This window comes from Amphiura filiformis, chromosome 4 (genome assembly GCF_039555335.1).
Source record: "Amphiura filiformis chromosome 4, Afil_fr2py, whole genome shotgun sequence".
NCBI classification, from domain to species: domain Eukaryota; kingdom Metazoa; phylum Echinodermata; class Ophiuroidea; order Amphilepidida; family Amphiuridae; genus Amphiura; species Amphiura filiformis.
The window spans coordinates 4374926-4394899 of NC_092631.1; the positions used below are offsets into that span (position 1 = coordinate 4374926).

The following is a 19974-nucleotide window of genomic DNA, read 5'->3' on the forward strand; positions in this document are numbered from 1 at the left end:
AAATCTTTACAAACAATTCTAAATGTGTTATTCTAAAACCCTCCATGCATGGTTCGACTAAGCACTGAGTACCCCACTGTAAACTTGTATTATAGTTGTTTTTCAATTATGGATAACTGCTAACCGTCAGCTTTGGGCGGGCCTTGAATGTATCATGTAGTTTCGTCAGTCTAGTTTGTTCACCTGCCCGCGCGCGCCCGCTCTTTGGCCTGCCCCCGGGTGAGATAATTGATTACAAAAAAGGTTGCGAGAGAGATCGATACTTTTATTTGATCAAATTACCGGCGCACCATGTTAGGGAACAAACCAAAAGTCCGATGAAGTTCTCAAAAGTCCTTTCGGGGGTGTGCGGGTAAAATACATTAAGAATACCAGAAAGTTGATTTTTTTTTCGGCTTTCAATTTCAACATTGGACTATTCCAGAAAATAGGTGCACACCCCCTATAGAGGAGTAACTTTTCAGTAAAAGAAATGTCTGGATTTCCAAGTTTGCTCTCTCAAAATGACTGGAATTCCAGTTACCAATGTTACTTCAATCTTGGAAATGCAATTAAATGCATGAAAAAAAATCACGGAAATGTCCAAAATGAGCTATCAAATTGAGGATTTCTGATGTTGAACAATTATGCTGGATTTTTTTGACTTTGGACACTTTAAAAGTCTGGGTTTCCAACAATCACGACTGGACAAAAAGTCCGGAAATCTGAACTCCTCTATAGGGGTGTGCATCTATTTTCTGGAATAGCCCAATTTTCACACTTACGTTTCAGGTAGAGTGTCCTCCTCCAACAAAAAATTAAAGAGAAAAGTGCCATGTCCCTCAAGCCGGCGAAAAGTGAAAGAGAAAATCGGAAAAGAAACATATCAATTTGTAAGCGCTCTTTACCAAAATCATATACCGGTAGCTCATTAAATTTACAACCGTATGTCACAAGATTTGCAATTTAAAGAGAATTAGCTCAGTCTAATGAGACCGATGTACAATAAGTGTGCTCTTTCATTTAATGACATACAATTTGAAAAATATTGTAAGGAACACTTGAGGTTTTGACTTTTAAAACCTACATTTTGGTCAAATATTCAGTTGTGCTGTGATAGGTCGCGTTTTCAACAGATTTACCACATTCGCCTTGCTATAAACATTGAATTACGTTATCTGCATGTTGACCTAATGAGAAAAAGTGTTTTTAGGGGGGGGGGGGGTGTTAGCTTTCGTTCGATAACAAAAAAAATTCTTATTGGATGACGGGGAACACTTGAGGTTTTTCGTCTTTCATTGCCCCCGAATTTTTTATTTTGCCCCACCTGACCAAGAAAGCTGGCTATACGCCTCTCAGCCTGCTAACAAAAGCACTTAATTCATTGAACTTTTGGTTTATTTCCCATATTACTACAGCGCAATATAGGCCTACATAACCGACTTAGGCGCCTGTTCCCCCCCCCCCTCGGCCCGCCAAAATCGCCCCCCCCCCCCTCTCTCTCTCTCGGCCTGCCCAAAAATCTTTTCCCCCTCCCCTTGCACATTTTTGGATTCCCGATATGCAATGGTCTAGATATATTGACGAACGCAGCGAGCAGGAAAATTGCACATTAGCGTTTTCGTACTGTTTTCCTAAGCCCTTACAACGTTTTAAAGGCGCCCCGTGAATGTGTGCCAAAAATCGCTTGCCCCCACCCTCTCGGCTTGCCAAATATTTCTTGCCCTCCCCCTTTTTTGGATAGACTGGCCCCCAGTCTCGGTTCGGTTACATCTCTGGATAATGTAACAATAAATAATTTCATAATGCCCTATGAAAAAAATGCCAAAGTTCTGTAACCCCCCCTTATTTTCTTCAATGCCAAAAACCCATTCCTCTTCATCCACAAATTGACGCCACTAATTACACCCACCACAGTCAACCATGCAGCAATATAGAAATATACTCGTATTATAAGTGAACGCGAAAGTCCATTGAACGCTGATTCCGAGACTGGTCCAATCTGTTAGAGATCTCCCTTCCAAATATTCGTTCAAAGAAGCACGTTGTTTCCGATGTCAATTACGAAAGCCCCGCCCCAGTTTCAATTCAAATATGGTAGCACAAAGCTATGCCGCGGGATGTGACGCAAGATCGGATGGGACACTTGTCAACAACTGAGAGGTATTGAGCTCAAGTGGCACGCGTCTGATAGACCCATGGTACGCGCAATAATAAAAGGCAACCACTCGACTCGGACTTAGGCCTATTGTCCATATTGTGTATATTATCGCGTGCGGTTTGCAAATGTTTGCACATTATTTAGCTAGGGAAGCCTTTTCAAATATCCCCGCGCTGCCAAGCTGCGTTGATTGGTCGGATACAATATCGTTGTTTAGTCGCTTACACAAACGTTAATGTAGTGAAAACATGGACGTGGTATATAGAAAGATTGCGTGACTCCAAATCCGTAAAAGTGAACTCCCAGCATTTTGTGGGAGCTGGAAGGCAAATTGCTTACAGACTGGGAGGGTCCATGTATTGGGTTGATTTTTAATGCTATGTAATTACCAGTCGTTCTCCATGGACCCGAGGGAGGGTCTATTTTTTGGATTGCTTAAAATTTCCTGCCCTCCTCTCCATTTTATACTCCCACAAGGCTCATAATAATGCACAGCCCCTAATTTTATCAAACTCAGTCTGACTTTCTGTAATCTCAAAATAGTGCCCTCTATTGAGGTATGTGGGATTGCTTTTATGGCTAATAGCTGCTAATTGGACTAGCCTTGGTCCAAGGCCTGGGAGCTGAGTCACAAAAAACACACTAGGCATTCAACCATTGCGTATCACACAACCCTTTCATTGATCAAATCACCAATAAATGTCATGTCAAACTCGGGTGGTTTCTTGGATGGCCAGTCTATATAAGCTTATATAAATGGATCCCATGTTGCACTTAGCACCAGTTTGCTTTCCAAATTTGCCCACCATAGACGAGTTAATTTACGTACTATGAGACAAAAATGGAACACCCTCCTGAACAACATAATTTTTAATCCAAAAAAAAAAAAAAAAGGGCACAGGGGAGAAATGTTAATTAGCAATAGCATAATATCCAAAATTACCACTAATATGCAGGCCTCAAATGTCAAAATTGGGGGAATGGATAAAAAATTATCTTATCATGCTTATTACTCTCATTATTAAGATTCAGAAAAAGTATAGTTTGACATACTAAGTATCTCCGATGTAGGCTTAATAGCTCTTGAGTTATAACTTATAGACATAAAGATCAAATGTCAAATTTTGGTCTCCATCAATATGTACGGTGATAAAAAAAAATCAAAAATGCTCCGATTTTGCTCAAAGTGGTCTCAAATTGTTCCGCTTGGAACGACATTTTAAACAAAGAATATATATCTCAGGTATTTTGTTTACCTCTCCTAAATTTGCCAATTTCTCCTGTCTCTTGCAATTCATGTCCAAGCTCCTGTTCCCAGGTAGCTTTACCAGCTCATCTCTCCATCTAACTCAAGTTCTTCCCATTTTTCTTGCTCCATATAACGGTTGCCACTCTGTTGTGAGCTGACTCCATGCATCTTCAATCTGTTATCTCCCACCTCCATTTAATCATTTTACTGTTGTTAACACCCCAGCAAACACAAAACGTTTTTAAAAAGTTTTAAACAGGTTATATTTTGGGCTTTTGGTTATGTGGGGTTATACAATATGTATAAAGGTCATGAAAACGTTCTGTATGAAAACACACTACAAAAATATTTTTTAAATATTCTGTATGAAAACACACTACAAAAATATTTTTTAAATGTTTTCAAAATGGTGTTGTAAAACACACTACAAAAATATTTTTTGCCAAATATTTTGTATTAACGATAAAAGAATGTTTGCAGTGGATCCACTGGAAGATTATTCCAGTCCCGGATGGTACGTGGGAAGTAGGAGTTTGCAAACACTGAAGAGTTGGTGTGAGGCTGCATGAATCTAGATGAATGGCCTCTGGTGGATGAAGAGTGAAGGGTGAGGTAGTGATTCCATGGGATGTCAACCAGGTCGAAACGGATCTTGAACATCATGAGAAGGCGACTAACGAGGCGTCGATCCTGGAGAGAAGTCCAATTGAGATGACGGAGCACTGAGGTTACGCTGCTTCCCATAACGAAGCGGGCAGAGTTTTGATGCACCTGTTCAAGTTTCTTGTTGTTACGCTGTGTATCCCATGCCGATGCTGCGTACTCCACAGTTGGTCTTATGAAGGTACTGTAGGCTGCTTCCTTGACTTTCTGGCTGCAGTGGCTGATGTTACGAGACAGGAAGGCCTTGGTTGAGTTCGCCTTTTTGGTGATGGTGTCTATGTGACTGTTGAAGCTCAGTTTGGAATCAAGATGGACGCCGAGATACTTAGCCGTGTTTACGATCTCCAGAGTGTGGCCATGGATGGAGTAGCATGCAAGAGTGGGCTTACGTTTGTTGGTCACACGTAGCACTTGGCACTTCGAGGCGTTGAAACTCATCAGCCAGTCAGATTCCCACTTCTGGAGAGCGTCGAGGTTGTCGAGGCAGACACACAATCTGGAAGGTCGTTGATGTAAATGACGAAGAGTAGAAGGCACAAAACACTTCCTTGTGGAACCCCGGATGTCCCCTGCGCTTCAGAACTCTTGTTACCATCAACAGCGACTACTTGGGATCGGTTGGTAAAAAAGTCCCTGATCCAGTTAAGGGTACTGCCATGGACTCCGTAGTGTTCGACTTTCTTCAAGAGGTGACGATGAGAGACCTTGTCAAACGCTTTCTCGTAATCAAGCAGAATCACATCAGTCTGGGATTTGGTGTCTAATCCTTTGGCCAGGTCATTCAATGTGATGATCAGTTGAGTCTCACAGGATCTACGCTGTCGAAATCCATGTTGTGCATCGGACAAGACTTCACAGGCACTGAGATGGCGAATTACAGCGCAGTGTACGATGTGTTCACAAAGCTTGCACAAGACTGATGTGAGGGAGATCGGCCTATAGTTGGCTGCATCGGAACGACTACCCTTCTTGAAGATTGGGACGATCTGAGCTTTCTTCCACTGGGATGGAACCTTGCATTGATTGATGGATGCTTGAAAGAGAAGAGTCACAACGGGAGATATTTCTTCTGCTGTTTCTTTTAGAAGCTTTGTTGGAATGCCATCAGGTCCAGATTTGTTGGAATGCTATCAGGTCATATACCCTTATTAATTTGCGATGTTTACTTTTTAAGGGGGCACGTAAGATCACTCAAAGTGGGAAATTTTAGACATTGTTTTGTATTGTGTCTTTAAAAGTAATGATGATAAGTATATAAAAGTATACATTTTCAGAATGGAAATGATGCAAGGAATCCAACTAGCACGGCGGCAGTTTGTGAGAAAAGCGCCAAATTTGATTTTCAATGCCAATTTTTTTCGGTCCACCATAACAACTCAAGTTACCCTAAATTTCCAAATTGACGAAAATTGCATATTAGGCCCTAATGTGTTCTAAAGACACAAAACTAGATTCAATTTTCTCAAATTTTTGAATTAATTTTCTTCATTTAAAAAAATGTTGGTCAAAAAAGATCAAAATTTGACTTTTTTGACCAAAATGTCAAGGTATATTTTTTAAAACGAAGAATCTAGTTGTGTGTCTTTAGAACACAAATATGCAATTATCCAATATTTAGGGTAAGTTGTAATATGGTGGACCGAAAAAAAATTTGCGACGGGAAAATCAAATTTGGCGCTTTTCTCAAAAATTGCTCATTTTTGCATGAATCCGCCGTGCTAGTTGGATTCCTTGCATCATCCCAGCAAACACAAAACGTTTTAGACATCATTCGCAAAAGGTTATAAAAGGTTGTCAGAAAACGTTTAAATGTCGGGTTATATAAAGGGTATATTAAGAGTATAAAACGTTTTCATAACCTTAAAAACATTTTTGATAATCTACTGCTCAGCAAACAAAAATGTTTTACAGAAAACGTTTAAATGTCGGGTTATATAAAGGGTATAAAAACGTTTTAATAACATTCCAATAACATTCTTGAAAACTTGATATAAAACATTCTAAACAGAATGTTATTTTGGGGTTGAAAAAATATTTTGCGAAAAATGTTTGCCCAAAATATTTTCAATAACGCTTTAAAAACGTTTTCATAACCTTTATATAACCCGACATTTAAATGTTATTAAAAGGTTTTGAAAAAAACGTTTTAAGAAGATTTCTGTGTTTGCTGGGTTCAAATATTTTAACATAATGTTATTTAAGTATTGACACAATATTTGGCAAAAAAAAAAAAAAAAATAGTTTACAATAACATTTTTTGAAAACATTGTTGTAGTGTGTTTTCATACAAAACGTTTTAAAACGTTATCATGACCTTTATATAACCCGACATTTTAATGTTATTAAAACGTTTTTACCTAAACCAAAAGCAAAAATATAATTTATTTAAAACGTTTTTAAAACATTTTTGTGTTTGCTGGGATTTCCTTTCTGAAAAATAGTGAAAATGTATACTTTTATACACTTATCATCATTATTTTTGTCGAAAATTTCCCACTTTTAGTGAACCGGCATGTCACCTTAAGAAATAAATTATCTTTTCGGAAAACTTGGAGGGGAACTCCCACTTTAAAGTGCCAGATCCCTGAAAAGCAGTGTATAGTGAATATGTGTGTTTTTCAACCAGACAAGTAGAATTTACACCACACGTTTAGGGTTGAGAATTTTCAATAAAAACATTTTGTTTTTCTGATCATGCTAAACTTCTATTCTTCAAAGTATTGGTAAATTTAGTCAAAAATGTGATCAATTCTAGATAACTTGCTTTGGGTGTAATCTTTTTTCTTCATGTTCTTGCTGGTAGCCAAATAATAGCTCAGAAGTGATTTTATAACAATTTAGGACTGTACATGGAAAAATTGGTCACACTGACCTTGTGTGTATACCATCAGAATTACCAGAGGTGTATAGAACGGAAAGGGGTAGAGGTACCAGTAGGTTCTATAAAATAAATAAAACAAGATATTCCTGAAAAAAATTGGTGTCAGTTCAATTTACAATGTAATTATTATTTGAATGTAATGTTAAAGATGGAATTGCATGAGAAGTTTTGCACTGCAGCACTGACAGGAACATTTAGTGGTAGTTCATTTATCATTAAATAATTATACACTTACATACGTGTTTTGGCGCAGCGTCAGCCTTCTATTCTAGCTAAAAACGTTTTAATAAAAAAAAAATATGCAAATGAGGTAGCTAATTTGCAAATTTTGCGACAAAAATCACATGGGATCTTAAGACTGCCCTTACCACCATCCCACCAAGTTAAATCTCGATACGCCTCACCAGTTCCAAAAAATGGCAAAAAGCCTTTTAAAAATAAACAAAATATGCAAATGAGGTGGCTAATTTGAATATTTTGCGACAAAAATCACGTCCCCTTTACCACCACCATACCAAGTTACATCTATATACCCCCTACCAGTTCCGAAAAATGGCAAAAAGCGTTTTTAAAAATAGAAAAAAAGGGAAATGAGGTGGCTGATGTGCATATTTTGTGACAAAAATAGCATCTGATCTTAAGACTGCTCTTAACCATTACCCCACCAAATTACATTTCTATATGCCTCACCAGTTCTGAAAAATGGCCAAAAGCAATTTGACAAATAAAAAAATAGGCAAATGTGGTGACTAATTTGCATATCTTGCGACAAAAATTGTATCGGATCTTACGACTGCCGCTTACCACAACCTCACCAAGTTACATCCCTATACGCCTCACCAGTTCTTCGAAATGGCAAAAAAAACCACCCCAAAACAATTTTGAAGTTAAATATGTAAATTAGCTACCTAATTTGCGCCAAAAATTGCATCAAGTCTTAGGGCAGCCACTTACCACCACCCTACCAAGTTATACCCCAATACACCTCACCAGCTCCGAGAAACTGCCGCTTACCACCATGGAGCTATTATAAAGATGGAGATGAAATAGATTACGTAACGCATTGAAACCTTGTGCCGATTTGAAATCTGACAAGCTATTCATCGAAAGGTACCTTTTGTTTGGGACAAAGGGCTTCCGCCATTAAATCGGTAAGCTGACCCGACAGTGTATTAACACTCTACCTTGCAGGCTACTGTCAATAAGTGATCAAATGAAAGTCGCGTGAAAGCGCTTACTTTAACGAAAAGTACCTTTTGTTAGCATAACACACAAGGGTGTGATTGAGTAGCCGTAATCACAAAAGGCACACATTAGCCGCTGATGTATAGTTCGTTGTCACCCCACTGACATTAGGTGCTTCATTTAAATAAATTGAATGCGCTTGCTGATGATTACACATCAAGGCTGCCATGTCTGCATGTCTGTATATTGTATAATGGTAATAGCTACGTATATAGGCCTATACATGTAACATATAATAAGTATACCGGTATAGGCCTATATAAAAGTTGTTTTACAAATTGACATTTTTATTTTATTTTAAGAAGGACTGAGAATGTCATAAACAGTGGCGTACTGAAGGGGGCAGTTCCTCTGTGAGAGGTCTTGGTAGGGGATGAGGGTGGAGGAGGGGATATGAAGAATGAGAGGGGACTGGAGGAAGAGAGAAAGAGGAAGAAATAAAAGAGAAATAAATAAATAGACGTAAATAAATAGAAAGGTAAGGAAAATGATAGGAATGAGAGGGGACAAAACGTAAGAGGGGATGGAGAAGGGAAAGGAGATAAGAAGAGGGAGTGATACTTTATCAAGGAAAGAATAAGTACAGAGAAAGGAAAAGAAAGGAATGACAAATAAATGTAGGCCTTATAATAATTATTATAGAAACTAAACACAGCCCCCCCACACACACACATAGGCCTAACACTAACAGCACTATAGGCAGCCATTCGATGATGTCAATGCCTTTATGCGTTACGTATTTAAAACGCCCAGTCAGATGTATTTTACACCTGCCAAGCACAAGTCACCCAATTTCGAAAATTGGACATTGAATGTACACTCTCATGAATATTGATTGGCAACATTTTCCAATATGTCAGCGCTCAAATCGGACACAATAGAACAATAGACCATTCAGTGCGTTGCTTACCACAACCTCATCAAGTTGCCAAACCCGCGATTTGGTCGCCCAATTGGGCGATTTCCGACTTCCGTCCCGCGACAAAGAAAGTGCTCCCGCGATTTCGCGACATTTGGGCTACTTTGAAAATCTCACCCGCGAAATATATTAAATGTTGGGCGATTTGTGACAATGCCGACTTCAAAACTTATTTTTGACCATGATTGCCAATTCTTTCAATGGTCATTCAACAAAAGCACCAAACAACTAGTTCAATAAACAAAAGTTACAAAACACTTTGTGGTATTGTGTGCTTCCCATGACAATGGCACGCACAGGGAGGGGGGCTGGTTAATCGCATCACATGTTGTTGCTCAAGACCACTTGAGCTGGAGGATTATCCTTAAAATATTCCCATCTAAATACTCACAAGTGGTTTAAGATGACTTAAGTAGCTTCTTAGATCTTAGTGTCAGCGGGTGCCAAGTTTCTTCTTCAACATAAGTTTTTTTTTTTTCCGTTGGCGGTTCTTTTGAAATAAAATGTGCAAACACCTACCGCATATTTTCTTTTGAAATAGCATGATGATCAAAAGTACCACTGAGTCATTATCCACGGACCTGGCCATTATACATGCACATGTTGTTATCACTCAGCTGAAGGCAAATTTGTGTAGGCCTATTGTAATGAATGGCATGTCTATATAAATAAATGTGTTTGTTTTCCTGGCATTTTTTTAAAATAATTTTTGTTCGTTTGTTTATAATTGTTTCAGCATTTCCCAAAAATTAAAAAGGTAGTGCAGAACCCCGTCAAAAGTCAACATTTTATTTTCCTTGCAGTTTATTTTTTCTTAAATTTTTGAAAATGTTTGTTAGTTTTTCATTATTTCAGCATTTCCCCAAAATGTCACTTGTGTTTTCTTGCAGTTTAAACATTTTTTTTTCAGTTTTATTAGTTTATAATTTATTTCAATATTTCCACAAAAATTCACAAATAAATTTTTCTTACAGTAGGCCTAAGCCTATAACAAAAAATCAGTTTTTGTTAGTTTTTTATAATTTATTTCAGCATTTAAAAAAAAATAGAAAGAAAGGGGTGTAGAACCTCCTGAGCCGTCTTTTAATTTATTTTTTTAACTTTTTTTTTTCATTTTTTGTTAGTTTTTTATTTCAGCTGTTCCCAAAAATTCCAAAATAAAGCGGGATATGATGTACCCCCCCCCCTTCAAATCGACTTTTTCTTCCACTTTTTTGATTTTTTATTATTTTTTTTCATTTTTTTGAGTTTTTGCTGTTTTTTAGAATTTATTTCAGCATTTTCCAAAAATTTCAAAATAAAAGGGGGGTGTAGAACCCCCCTAAATCGACTTAAAAATTTTGGGCGATTTTTTGGCTATTTGGGCGACATTTCAAGGCTAATACCCGCGACTTGGGCTAAAAAGTTTTATGGCAAAAAAAAAAAAAAAAAACAATTTTTAAGTTAAATATGCAAATTAGCTACCTAATTTGCATATTTTGCGCCAAAAATGCATCAAGTCTTAGGGCAGCCACTTACCACCACCCTACCAAGTTACACCCAGATACACCTCACCAGCTCCGAGAAACTAACCTGGAAGCCAAAGGCATTTAAAAACAAAGTTCACACAATACAAATGTATAAGACCCCATTATAGCATTTATAAGTCATTTTAAATGATTTTAAATGTGACGTATAAAAGTTGTCTATAACATAGGGAGATATAAAATGTAGGGATTTGGGTACTTTTTGTTCAATTTTCACAGAAATTGAAGGATTTTGACCTATGTTTTTATTTGTTTGTTTACCCCTGGGTCGCCGAAACAAAGAATTATATTAAGGGATCCAAAATGAGCGTTTATTGCGTTTCGACAGTATTTTTGTGGGACATGAGAGCACCTCAGACCTATCGAATTGCATTCTGAATACGAAGCATGTCTTTCTGATATCAAATAATTTTCATTTTTCAAAAATCACAATATAATACAAATTTTATGACAAATTATAAAAATTTGATATTTTCAAATTTTGGTATATAACAGTCCTCGAAGTAAATTATATAAATCTAATGATATATTCTTAAAGTGTATGTAGCAGGGAGGAAAAGCCGACGATCAATTGAAAATTTTGACCTTTCATATTGAAGATATGGATTTTTTCCCAAAAAGACCTAATTTTTTTTGGTGTTTTGGGAAAAAAATCCATATCTTCAATACGAAAGGTCAAAATTTTCAATTGATCGTCGGCTTTTCATCCCACCTACATACACTTTAAGTATAAATCATCAGATTTATAAAGTTTACTTCAAGTACTGTTAAAAATCAAAAATATCGATTTTTAATGATTTGCCATAAAATGTGTTTTAAATTGCAAAAATCAAAATTATTTGATATCAGAATGACATTCTTCGTATTCAGAATGCAATTCGATATGTCTGATGTGCTCTAATGTCCCAAAATAAATACTGTCCAAACGTTCATACCCCAGCCCTTAATTAAATCACCTAATTTATAATTAATAAAGGACAAAGAAAGATAAAAGCAAAAGTATGCTTCATTTAGTTAAAACAATAGTAACATCAGAAAGATTCGAGCCAGGTATACCAACTTGGAGTGGGGAACAAAGACAAAGACAAGATAAAAACTAATGCAGTATGTAAACCAGAATGGTGTACATGCACTGTTACGTCTGCATTAGAAAAAATCCAAACTCACAGGGATGGTAGACAACAAAGTTAACAAAAATACAACCGACGTTTCGAGCAGATAAACTGCTCTTCTTCAGGGACAGACAACAAAATATAAAAGCAAACAACGAAAACTACATACTGTAAATGTAGTTAAAAAAATTTTTTATAAAAATAAAATTCAAGTCGAAAACTGAAGGCAAGTTCAAATAGAACTCAGTAGCAAACAAAGCTCAGAGCAAAATAAGCACGTCTTACCTCTATGAAAGACGGTTCACTACAATGAGAAACTGGAAAGCATTCAAAGCAATATAATTATGTAAATGAGCAACACCACAGGACAATAGGGTATTGTCCTAATTGACAGGATGTAAATGTCAAGAGGGGTCGCAGTCAATAGAAGAGGAAGAGAATGAATAGAGAGAGATAAGTGGACTAATGTCACTCAAACTAAAAGAGAGAAGAGTAATATGCAAATGACAACCCAAGTATTGTAAGCCTACAAAATACATGTGTTAAAAATAAAAATTAAAAATTAAAAAAAACAATTTTTAATTTTTTGTTTAAGTTAAAAAATGCTGAAAAAACCCCAATAAAGTAGAGGAAGTACTCAAATACTAAAATGTAGCATGCATACAGAAAAAAAGTGTGGGTAGAGAAACAGAGGGAAAGTAAAATATGCAAATGGTCCATACATGATTAAAATTCACTTCAGAGCATGTGGATAGGCCTACGGATTAAAGTGGTAAAGCCAAAAATCACTAAAACCAAAGCACAGTGAAATACCGTTACTAATTTTTTTTTTTTAACTACAGTTACAGTATGTAGTTTTCGTTGTTTGCTTTTATATTTTGTTGTCTGTCCCTGAAGAAGAGCAGTTTATCTGCTCGAAACGTCGGTTGTATTTTTGTTAACTTTGTTGTCTACCATCCCTGTGGGTTTGGATTTTTTCTAATGCAGACGTAACAGTGCATGTACACCATTCTGGTTTACATACTGCATTAGTTTTTATCTTGTCTTTGTCTTTGTTCCCCACTCCAAGTTGGTATACCTGGCTCGAATCTTTCTGTTTTTATATATTCTAGGTATCCTCTTGTATCATCCTTTGATCCTTGGTGTGTTTTGTACCTTGTCCGTTGGAGGCACCATTACCTACTTTGTAATAGTAACATCCCTGTTGTGTACAAAAATATAACTCTATACGACAATGCAAATCAGGATCAATTCATGGACTAAGTGCACAGGGAAATGTTGAGTATGTAAATTAAATGGAACAGCCAAAATGCCAATGAGTATGTAATTTAAGTAGAACAGCCTTAAATTGATATTAAATATTGACGTCACAGATTCGATTTGTCACGTGATCGTCAAACCTGTACTAGAAGGTGTCAGTTCTGTACTAGAAGGTGTCAGTTCTGCAGGAACTGACACAAAAAGTCCTATAGAAATTAAGGTTCTTCTCTGTTGTCTATTCAACCGCCAAAGCTGTTTATATAGATTCAATGTCAACACATCAAAATATAAAGCGAATCTTAACATTGCATGGTATGATGTACTTATGGGGACTTGTGTACTATGGTCTGGTTAATCGATCCACTCCAGTTTAATCGATTCCAATAATCGATTGATTAAGTTGTAGTATTATTATCTCAAACTACAAAAACCATTGATGGGGTCCAATAATAAACATTACGGTACTGCTAATCGATATAAGTTCTCATAACATTGCGAACTGTCAACATGACGTTTGGCCTTCATTTGGATATTACCTTTTATTTATAGTGCAGCCCACCGCCGCCCATATTATTGGAACATAATAGAAAATAGCGAGAAGAAAAGAAACAACTAATTAAAATATTAAAAGCAATTTAGTTTTACTTTTAAAAATGCATTCAACTATTTTCAATAAGCGAAAAACGGGAGAGATAAAAAGGCCCTATGTCACATGGTCGATAACACAAAATAACTAAACATCCTTAAAAAACCTAAGAAAACACAAGAATATTGTAACAAAACCCCCGGACAAAACCACAAAAATTCACAACATTCTCTAAAATAACGGAAAATATCAGTAGATATTCTAAGATAACACTGAATTTCAGGAGATATTCTAAAATAACTTTAAGGATACTTTGCGTTATCGATCAAGTGACATAGGGCCTGATGATAAAGATTCGCGGGCAAAATATTTTGTTTTGTTATATTTAATGAGATTTTGTATCGATGAATTAATTAAGATATAAAGGACAAAGAAATGGAAATAGGCTTGGAGCAAAAAAATTTACAAAATAATTAACTTTAACTTAAGTTTAATTTGAACATCAAAACTGGAATACGTTTCCATGATTTGTACGTGGATTTACAGATGCCTCATCTTCTTTGACGGTACGTCACAGCAAATTATTTTTTGATCATTAATACATTTAAAAGTGAAGAATTTTGTTTTATATTATCAGAGAAGATGTACATTATCCACAATGATCTGCAGTTGTTATCAAATTTTACGCCAATTATTTTTTATTTGCACGCTTGAAATCACCACCAGCAGCGCATCTTAAGGGTTGAAAGGTCCAGGTCGATAAGTCAACACTCTAAAGTTAATAAATGCCTGGAGCCATGGCAACGATACACAGAACACCGCACTCCACTCGGAACCATTAGCAGTAGGCCGATACCAGCTATCGATTGGACTTCTTTTGATCGAAAATTTCACCCGAAATAACGCTTCAAACATTGATTTATTGGAATCAAAGCCTACTAGGAATATCAATCGTAATTTAGTAAACATTACCAAAACGTCATGATCAAAGTTAAGGAGTGTTAAGGGCTGGGAGAGGAGTATCTGGATGAAACTTGGAACATATTTTTTTCAATTCACTCTAGTTGCTGGTTGTTTTAAGTTACGCTGCTAAGACGAAAATCTGTTCAACAAACACAAGCTACCCGATACCAATGCTGTGAATAGGTCTTGTTGTTTTACATAGCAAAGGAGTGTGAAACGGCCGCGTTTTATAAACAAATATGGGAGACGAAGACGGACCGCCGGCAACTCTCAACGAAAAAGATGAACGAATTCGTTTCATATCTGAATATATCTTGCAAACCTACAAATTAAAACAAGAAAAATGGAACAAGTGTGTTGGATTGGCAGAAAACAAGATCATTGTATTGGAATTTCTTGAAAAACCCGACATACCGCAGTTGATTTTTACTGTTTCGTCGGCAGGAGCGATAACACCATCTTACCAATTTCCAACTTCGTTGAAAAACGCAAAAGCGGTGTATTTTATAAAGAGGAAAGGGGAGGCCGTGAGCAAAGAAAATCTCAAGACTAATTTGGTTTATGGCGATTTGTCATATTTACCTCTGGAACAACTATCTGCTCTGGTTGATGAGGTAGGTCAACACACACTCTTACTTAGACGGTTCTAAGTATACTCACTCCCCAAACCTCACTCCCCAAAAGAGTGATCCACTTTAAAAACCACTAAAAAAAAGAGTGAAATGTGTTTTTTAATTACTCAAAAAAGAGTCCTAAAAGAGTGAATTTCAACTCGTTCAAGGACAACACTGCATTTTTAGAATTGTCCTTCATTTTAACTCCTTGAAAGAGTTAAAATGCACTATTTTAGAGTGGTTTTCACTCTTTTTTGAGTGGTTTTAAAGTTTAAAACACACATTTCACGCTTTATTGAGTGGTCTTATAAGTGAATCACTCTTTTTGAGAGTGAGTTTTTCACTCTTTTACATTTAGAGAGTAGGCCGACACGTAGAACCTAAAATGGTTCTTGAGTTGTCTGTTCTGTAAATGGACCCCCAAATGGGTCTGTAAAGAAAAAGATGGTTATGGCTTTAAAACTAACGATTTTAGATCTGCTGGCCTGGGGTGGCGGGAAAGGCCAGAAGGCAGAAAGAACCATTTTTGGGGGTTCTTTGAATTTTTCAAGAACCCTTTCCTCGGCTCCTCTTGAGGGTTAAGTTCTACATGTACAGGACAGCCAAGAACCAAATTTTATAAGAGCGTGTACATAATCACCTTATTTATTGAAATACAAGACTTAGAAATGTACAAAGACATAAATAAAGTATTTTTGTCTCGTTTTTCTTCATTTTACAAGAACATGGAAGTAGTAACTACTCCATGATCAGAAAAAATGTTGTTTTATAACTTATATTCGCTATAAATGCTTTAGGCTTTTAAAAGTATGTGTGAATAATGTGGATAACCCATGCCATGATGTCCTTCACGAACATTAATATTATTTTAGTAATTTTACCTTTAAGAATTCCTTTTATTTTGAGACTAGTGTTGGTTTACCATGTTTACTAGCCTCAGCTTTTATAGTTGTCCAGCTCCATATGAGCTCAGCTCTGGGTTATCATTACTTACTGGTATGGTATATCGGCACTTTGTTTGAAACCGGGGTTTGAAACGACCTAAGGATAATAATATGATCTAAAAAAAAACATGCACGATTTGAGTTTGTGATCCTAGCATCTTTTTATAACATTTTTTCAAAAGATATCCACGTAAAAACTTAGGCCTATAAATATACCCACAATTTCAGTTGATTCCGATTTTGCGTTTAACGTTTTGTGAATTAGGCATGATTATCATGATTATGATTTGTGTAGGCCCATTACACTGCTCGGTTTGCTCTTTTTATTCAATCTACCAAATAACTTTATAGGCCTACCAATATTATAATTTCATCATTTTTGGTAAAGTTAGAATAAATGTAGTAAAATAAAAATTTGACGGATATTATACAAAATATGGCAATCAAACAAACATCCCAGGGAATTTCAGTTGTTTCTCGGTCTTCTATAGGGCCTACTCGGCCTCCGTTACTTATTTGCTTTTCAAAAAATACAGTTGCTAAATAACGACAACTGCCCTGAAAACCCCCCTTTTTTAAAGGCGATTCGGAGCCTGCAGGCCATATTTTTCCAGTTTGTTTAATTTTCCTTAGTAGGTCTGACCTAGGGTGAAAATAAGAGGGCTTGAACTAGGGACCACTTGGCAAAAAAGTGGCTCCTGGTTTACCAAGATTTGGAGTGAACCCGTGACTTTAGATGAACCAGGGACCACTTATCAGGGATAATTCCGGTAAATATAAGGAGTGATGGACCAGGGGCTACTTTTACATAAATATGGTACCTGGTTCAACAAATTTAATTTGGAACCCATGAGGGTTCATTTCCAATCACCAAGGGGCCAATAAAAATAAAGATGTGCTGGAAGAGTTAAATAAGCACTATACTGAATTTGAAAACTTTTGGTTCACTACTCAGAGGCCAGTTTTGTGAGAAAAGTGTCTCCTGGTCAACAATTGAGTTGGAACCAGGGGCCATTTTAGAGTTTCTGGGGGCTAAACGGCTCCAGTCTCCGGAGGGGTAGGGCAATTTTCACATCTAGGCTACTTCCAATACCCACTACCACACCGTTACCCAAAACCAATACGGGCGCACACGACCAAATCACTCCGCGCGCGATGTAATATGGATGAGTTCCTGAAACAAAATATTTGTTGAGGTATTTTGGGCTTTTCTATGGACTTGTAATCCAGTGGCGTAACTACGGGGGGGGCAGAGGGGGGGCAACGTGCCCTGGCGCCACTCTTAGGGGCGTGCCAAATTGGCCAATTCAGCATCGATTCTGCGCCCCTGCGGCGACGAAAGTCACCATTTTCGCGCTCTTGGCACACATTTCAGCACAAAATCAATTGAAAGAACATTTTAAGACTGATATTCACCTTCTAGTTACCAAAATTAATTAGTGGTAGGCCTTATTTGTCCAAAATTTCGCGAATTTGGCGCGCAATTGTTTCATGGGGGGGGGGATCTAAAAGATTATCGGGTGGGGGTAGAGGTTGCCAATTTTGTTTCTTGCCCCGGGCGCTACCAACCCTAGTTACGCCACTGTTGTAATAAAAAAGAAAAGCATGTTAAATTCTATTTGTTGCCGAAAAGCTCTAAATCTCCCAAAGAAAAGACGCGTTTTGGCGTTTTCACGTATGTTTCAATGGGACACTCTATTGGTGGTGTGCGCCCATAACCAAGGTTGACGGGCTGTATATAACAAAGTCCGGCAAAATTGGAAATTTGAAGTTCTGTCACTTCTGAAGGGCTATTTATTATGATTTGTAAAATTGTAAGTAATTTCTCTGTTCCTAATTAGAAGTGTAACTTATGTAAGTGTATTGTAAAATAATGCTAGCGAAAAGTGTGTATATCCATGGTAAAAAACATTGCATTGACATTACATAGCCGGCCACCAAGCCGGGTTACAAATTAAATTTGCTGGTGGTGGTCTGGGGGGGGGGGGGCACTCAACACAAATGACCATACGGGTATGCTCCCCCGGAAAGACCCACCTTTTTAGGTTTCGCAGCTCCGAAAGACACCCTATATTTGACCAAAATAAAGCTCCGAAAGACCCTTGATTTTGATAATTTCAGCTCTAAAAGACCCAAAATTGCTCATTCTTCATATTTCTTGTTTCTTCAGGCGATTTTCAACCAAAAAGCCAAGAAAGACCCTTGATTTTGACTTTTCGCAGCTCCAAAAGACCCCATTTTACTTGTTCACAGCCCGGTTCGCAGCTCCGAAAGACCCCCTTTTTAATACGGGTACGCCATCAGCTCCCAAAGACCCACCACCTCAAAATTCCGGGGGAGCATACCCCCCAAAAATTTTTGATGTGCCCCCCCCCCCCCGGGTGGTGGTGGTGGTGGTGGTGGTGGTGCAAAATTCTGAAGACTGAACCGTGTCCTGAGTAATCATGGTGATTAATGCATTGCATTGATTGACTTATAGTAAATTGCTGTAAACTAGGGCTTTTGTCAAGTAGAATTTCCATTGTCGACAATTGTCAAATTTCAAGATCCGGCAAGTTGCGACAAACATGACAAAGCAATGCATCAATAAAGTCCAAATATTGAATAAGTTCAGAAACCACGCCTGGGAAACCACGTTATGCGTCATTATTTCCATCAAAATATTAATGTGACTTTTTACATGTAAATGGCATTTCCATTACAAAATGAAATCTATGAATCCACCCTATCATGGTTTATATCTTGTGCTCAATTATTCCTTTTTTATTCCATGGGAAACAATTGTGGTCAATATTAAAGGAGGATTTCGTGATCCTAGCATCCTCTTTTTATGACATTTCTCAGTAGATATCCACGAAAAAATCTTATTTCCAAAATTTCAGTTGATTCCGATTTTGCGCTTATGCGAGTTATGCATGATTATGTGTATTACACTGCTCCATAGACAATGTGTTGTAATTTCGTTCTGGTGCACCAGAACGAAATTCAAATTTAGCGATATTTTTGCTAAACTAATTAATCTGCAAGAAATATTTGGTACATAAACATTATGTAGCCAGAGGTATCCAGTGGTGTAAAAATCTCAACTTTTTTGGGAAAAGTGGGGGATGAGGCTGTGGATCACTTAAATGCCCCTTTAAATAAGCTTTTCTCTAATATTTTTAATGACTAAATTTTGATGTTGTACTTATAAAATATTCTATTAAATTTTAAAATATTATATGTTGTGGTATTTTGTTGTCTTTGCAGATCCTGCCTGCTTGATGTGTTACAGCCCATGTGTTACTGGGGGTGTGCTAATTTTTTTATATTTTTGATGACTAATAAAGAGTGATTGAATGATTTATATTATAATTTTCATCCAATTTTCAGGTTCTTGTTCCACTGTTGTCAAACCCAAGAAATCACGAGACGTGGCCCACTGTGGTGTCCCAAGATGTCCTTCGTCATGTTAACCAACTCAAAAGCAACGTGTATGTGGTTGCAGGACAGGTGCAAGGCAAGACGCTTCTCCCGCTACCTGTTGGCTCAGAACAGGTGGAAGAGAATGGAGCTGCGGCTGAAATGGGTCATAAATCTGGGTAATTGAAATTCCAGAAGTTATTTATTTAATTTAAATTCATTTCCAAAGAATTAAGGTACCAGTTATGTTCACACCCTGTATACGTATACCTAAACAAAGACAGATGTATGTCATAATTGGAACCAGCAGCCAATAGCTGCATCTTTTAGCTCAAAGTTAAGATATCATTCATTGAAATTGTTTAAGAAATAAAGACACAATGATCCAAAAACTCAAGGAAGATGCCAATTTAAAATTTGCAGTTTTCTCCATTGCATGCCGTATTGATTTGTACACAAAGCGTTTGCAA

At 37.1% G+C, this 19974-nt stretch overlaps 1 protein-coding gene and 1 pseudogene across 1 annotated transcript; one reads left to right on the forward strand and one right to left on the reverse strand.

The window, feature by feature from the left end:
- Nucleotides 1-3845: 3845 nt before the first annotated feature.
- LOC140149639 (uncharacterized) lies at nucleotides 3846-4490 on the reverse strand. The gene has a single exon (XM_072171719.1). It carries the CDS (start codon nucleotides 4488-4490, stop codon nucleotides 3846-3848), a length of 645 nt encoding a protein of 214 aa, XP_072027820.1.
- A 9927-nt stretch (nucleotides 4491-14417) lies between these two features.
- LOC140150483 (dynein beta chain, ciliary-like) overlaps nucleotides 14418-19974 on the forward strand; it is an 88341-nt pseudogene continuing 82784 nt past the window's right edge.

Bases quoted from the DNA above. Each gene is read 5' to 3' on its own strand.
- LOC140149639 (XM_072171719.1), bottom strand. From the start codon at position 4,490: ATGAGTTTCAACGCCTCGAAGTGCCAAGTGCTACGTGTGACCAACAAA.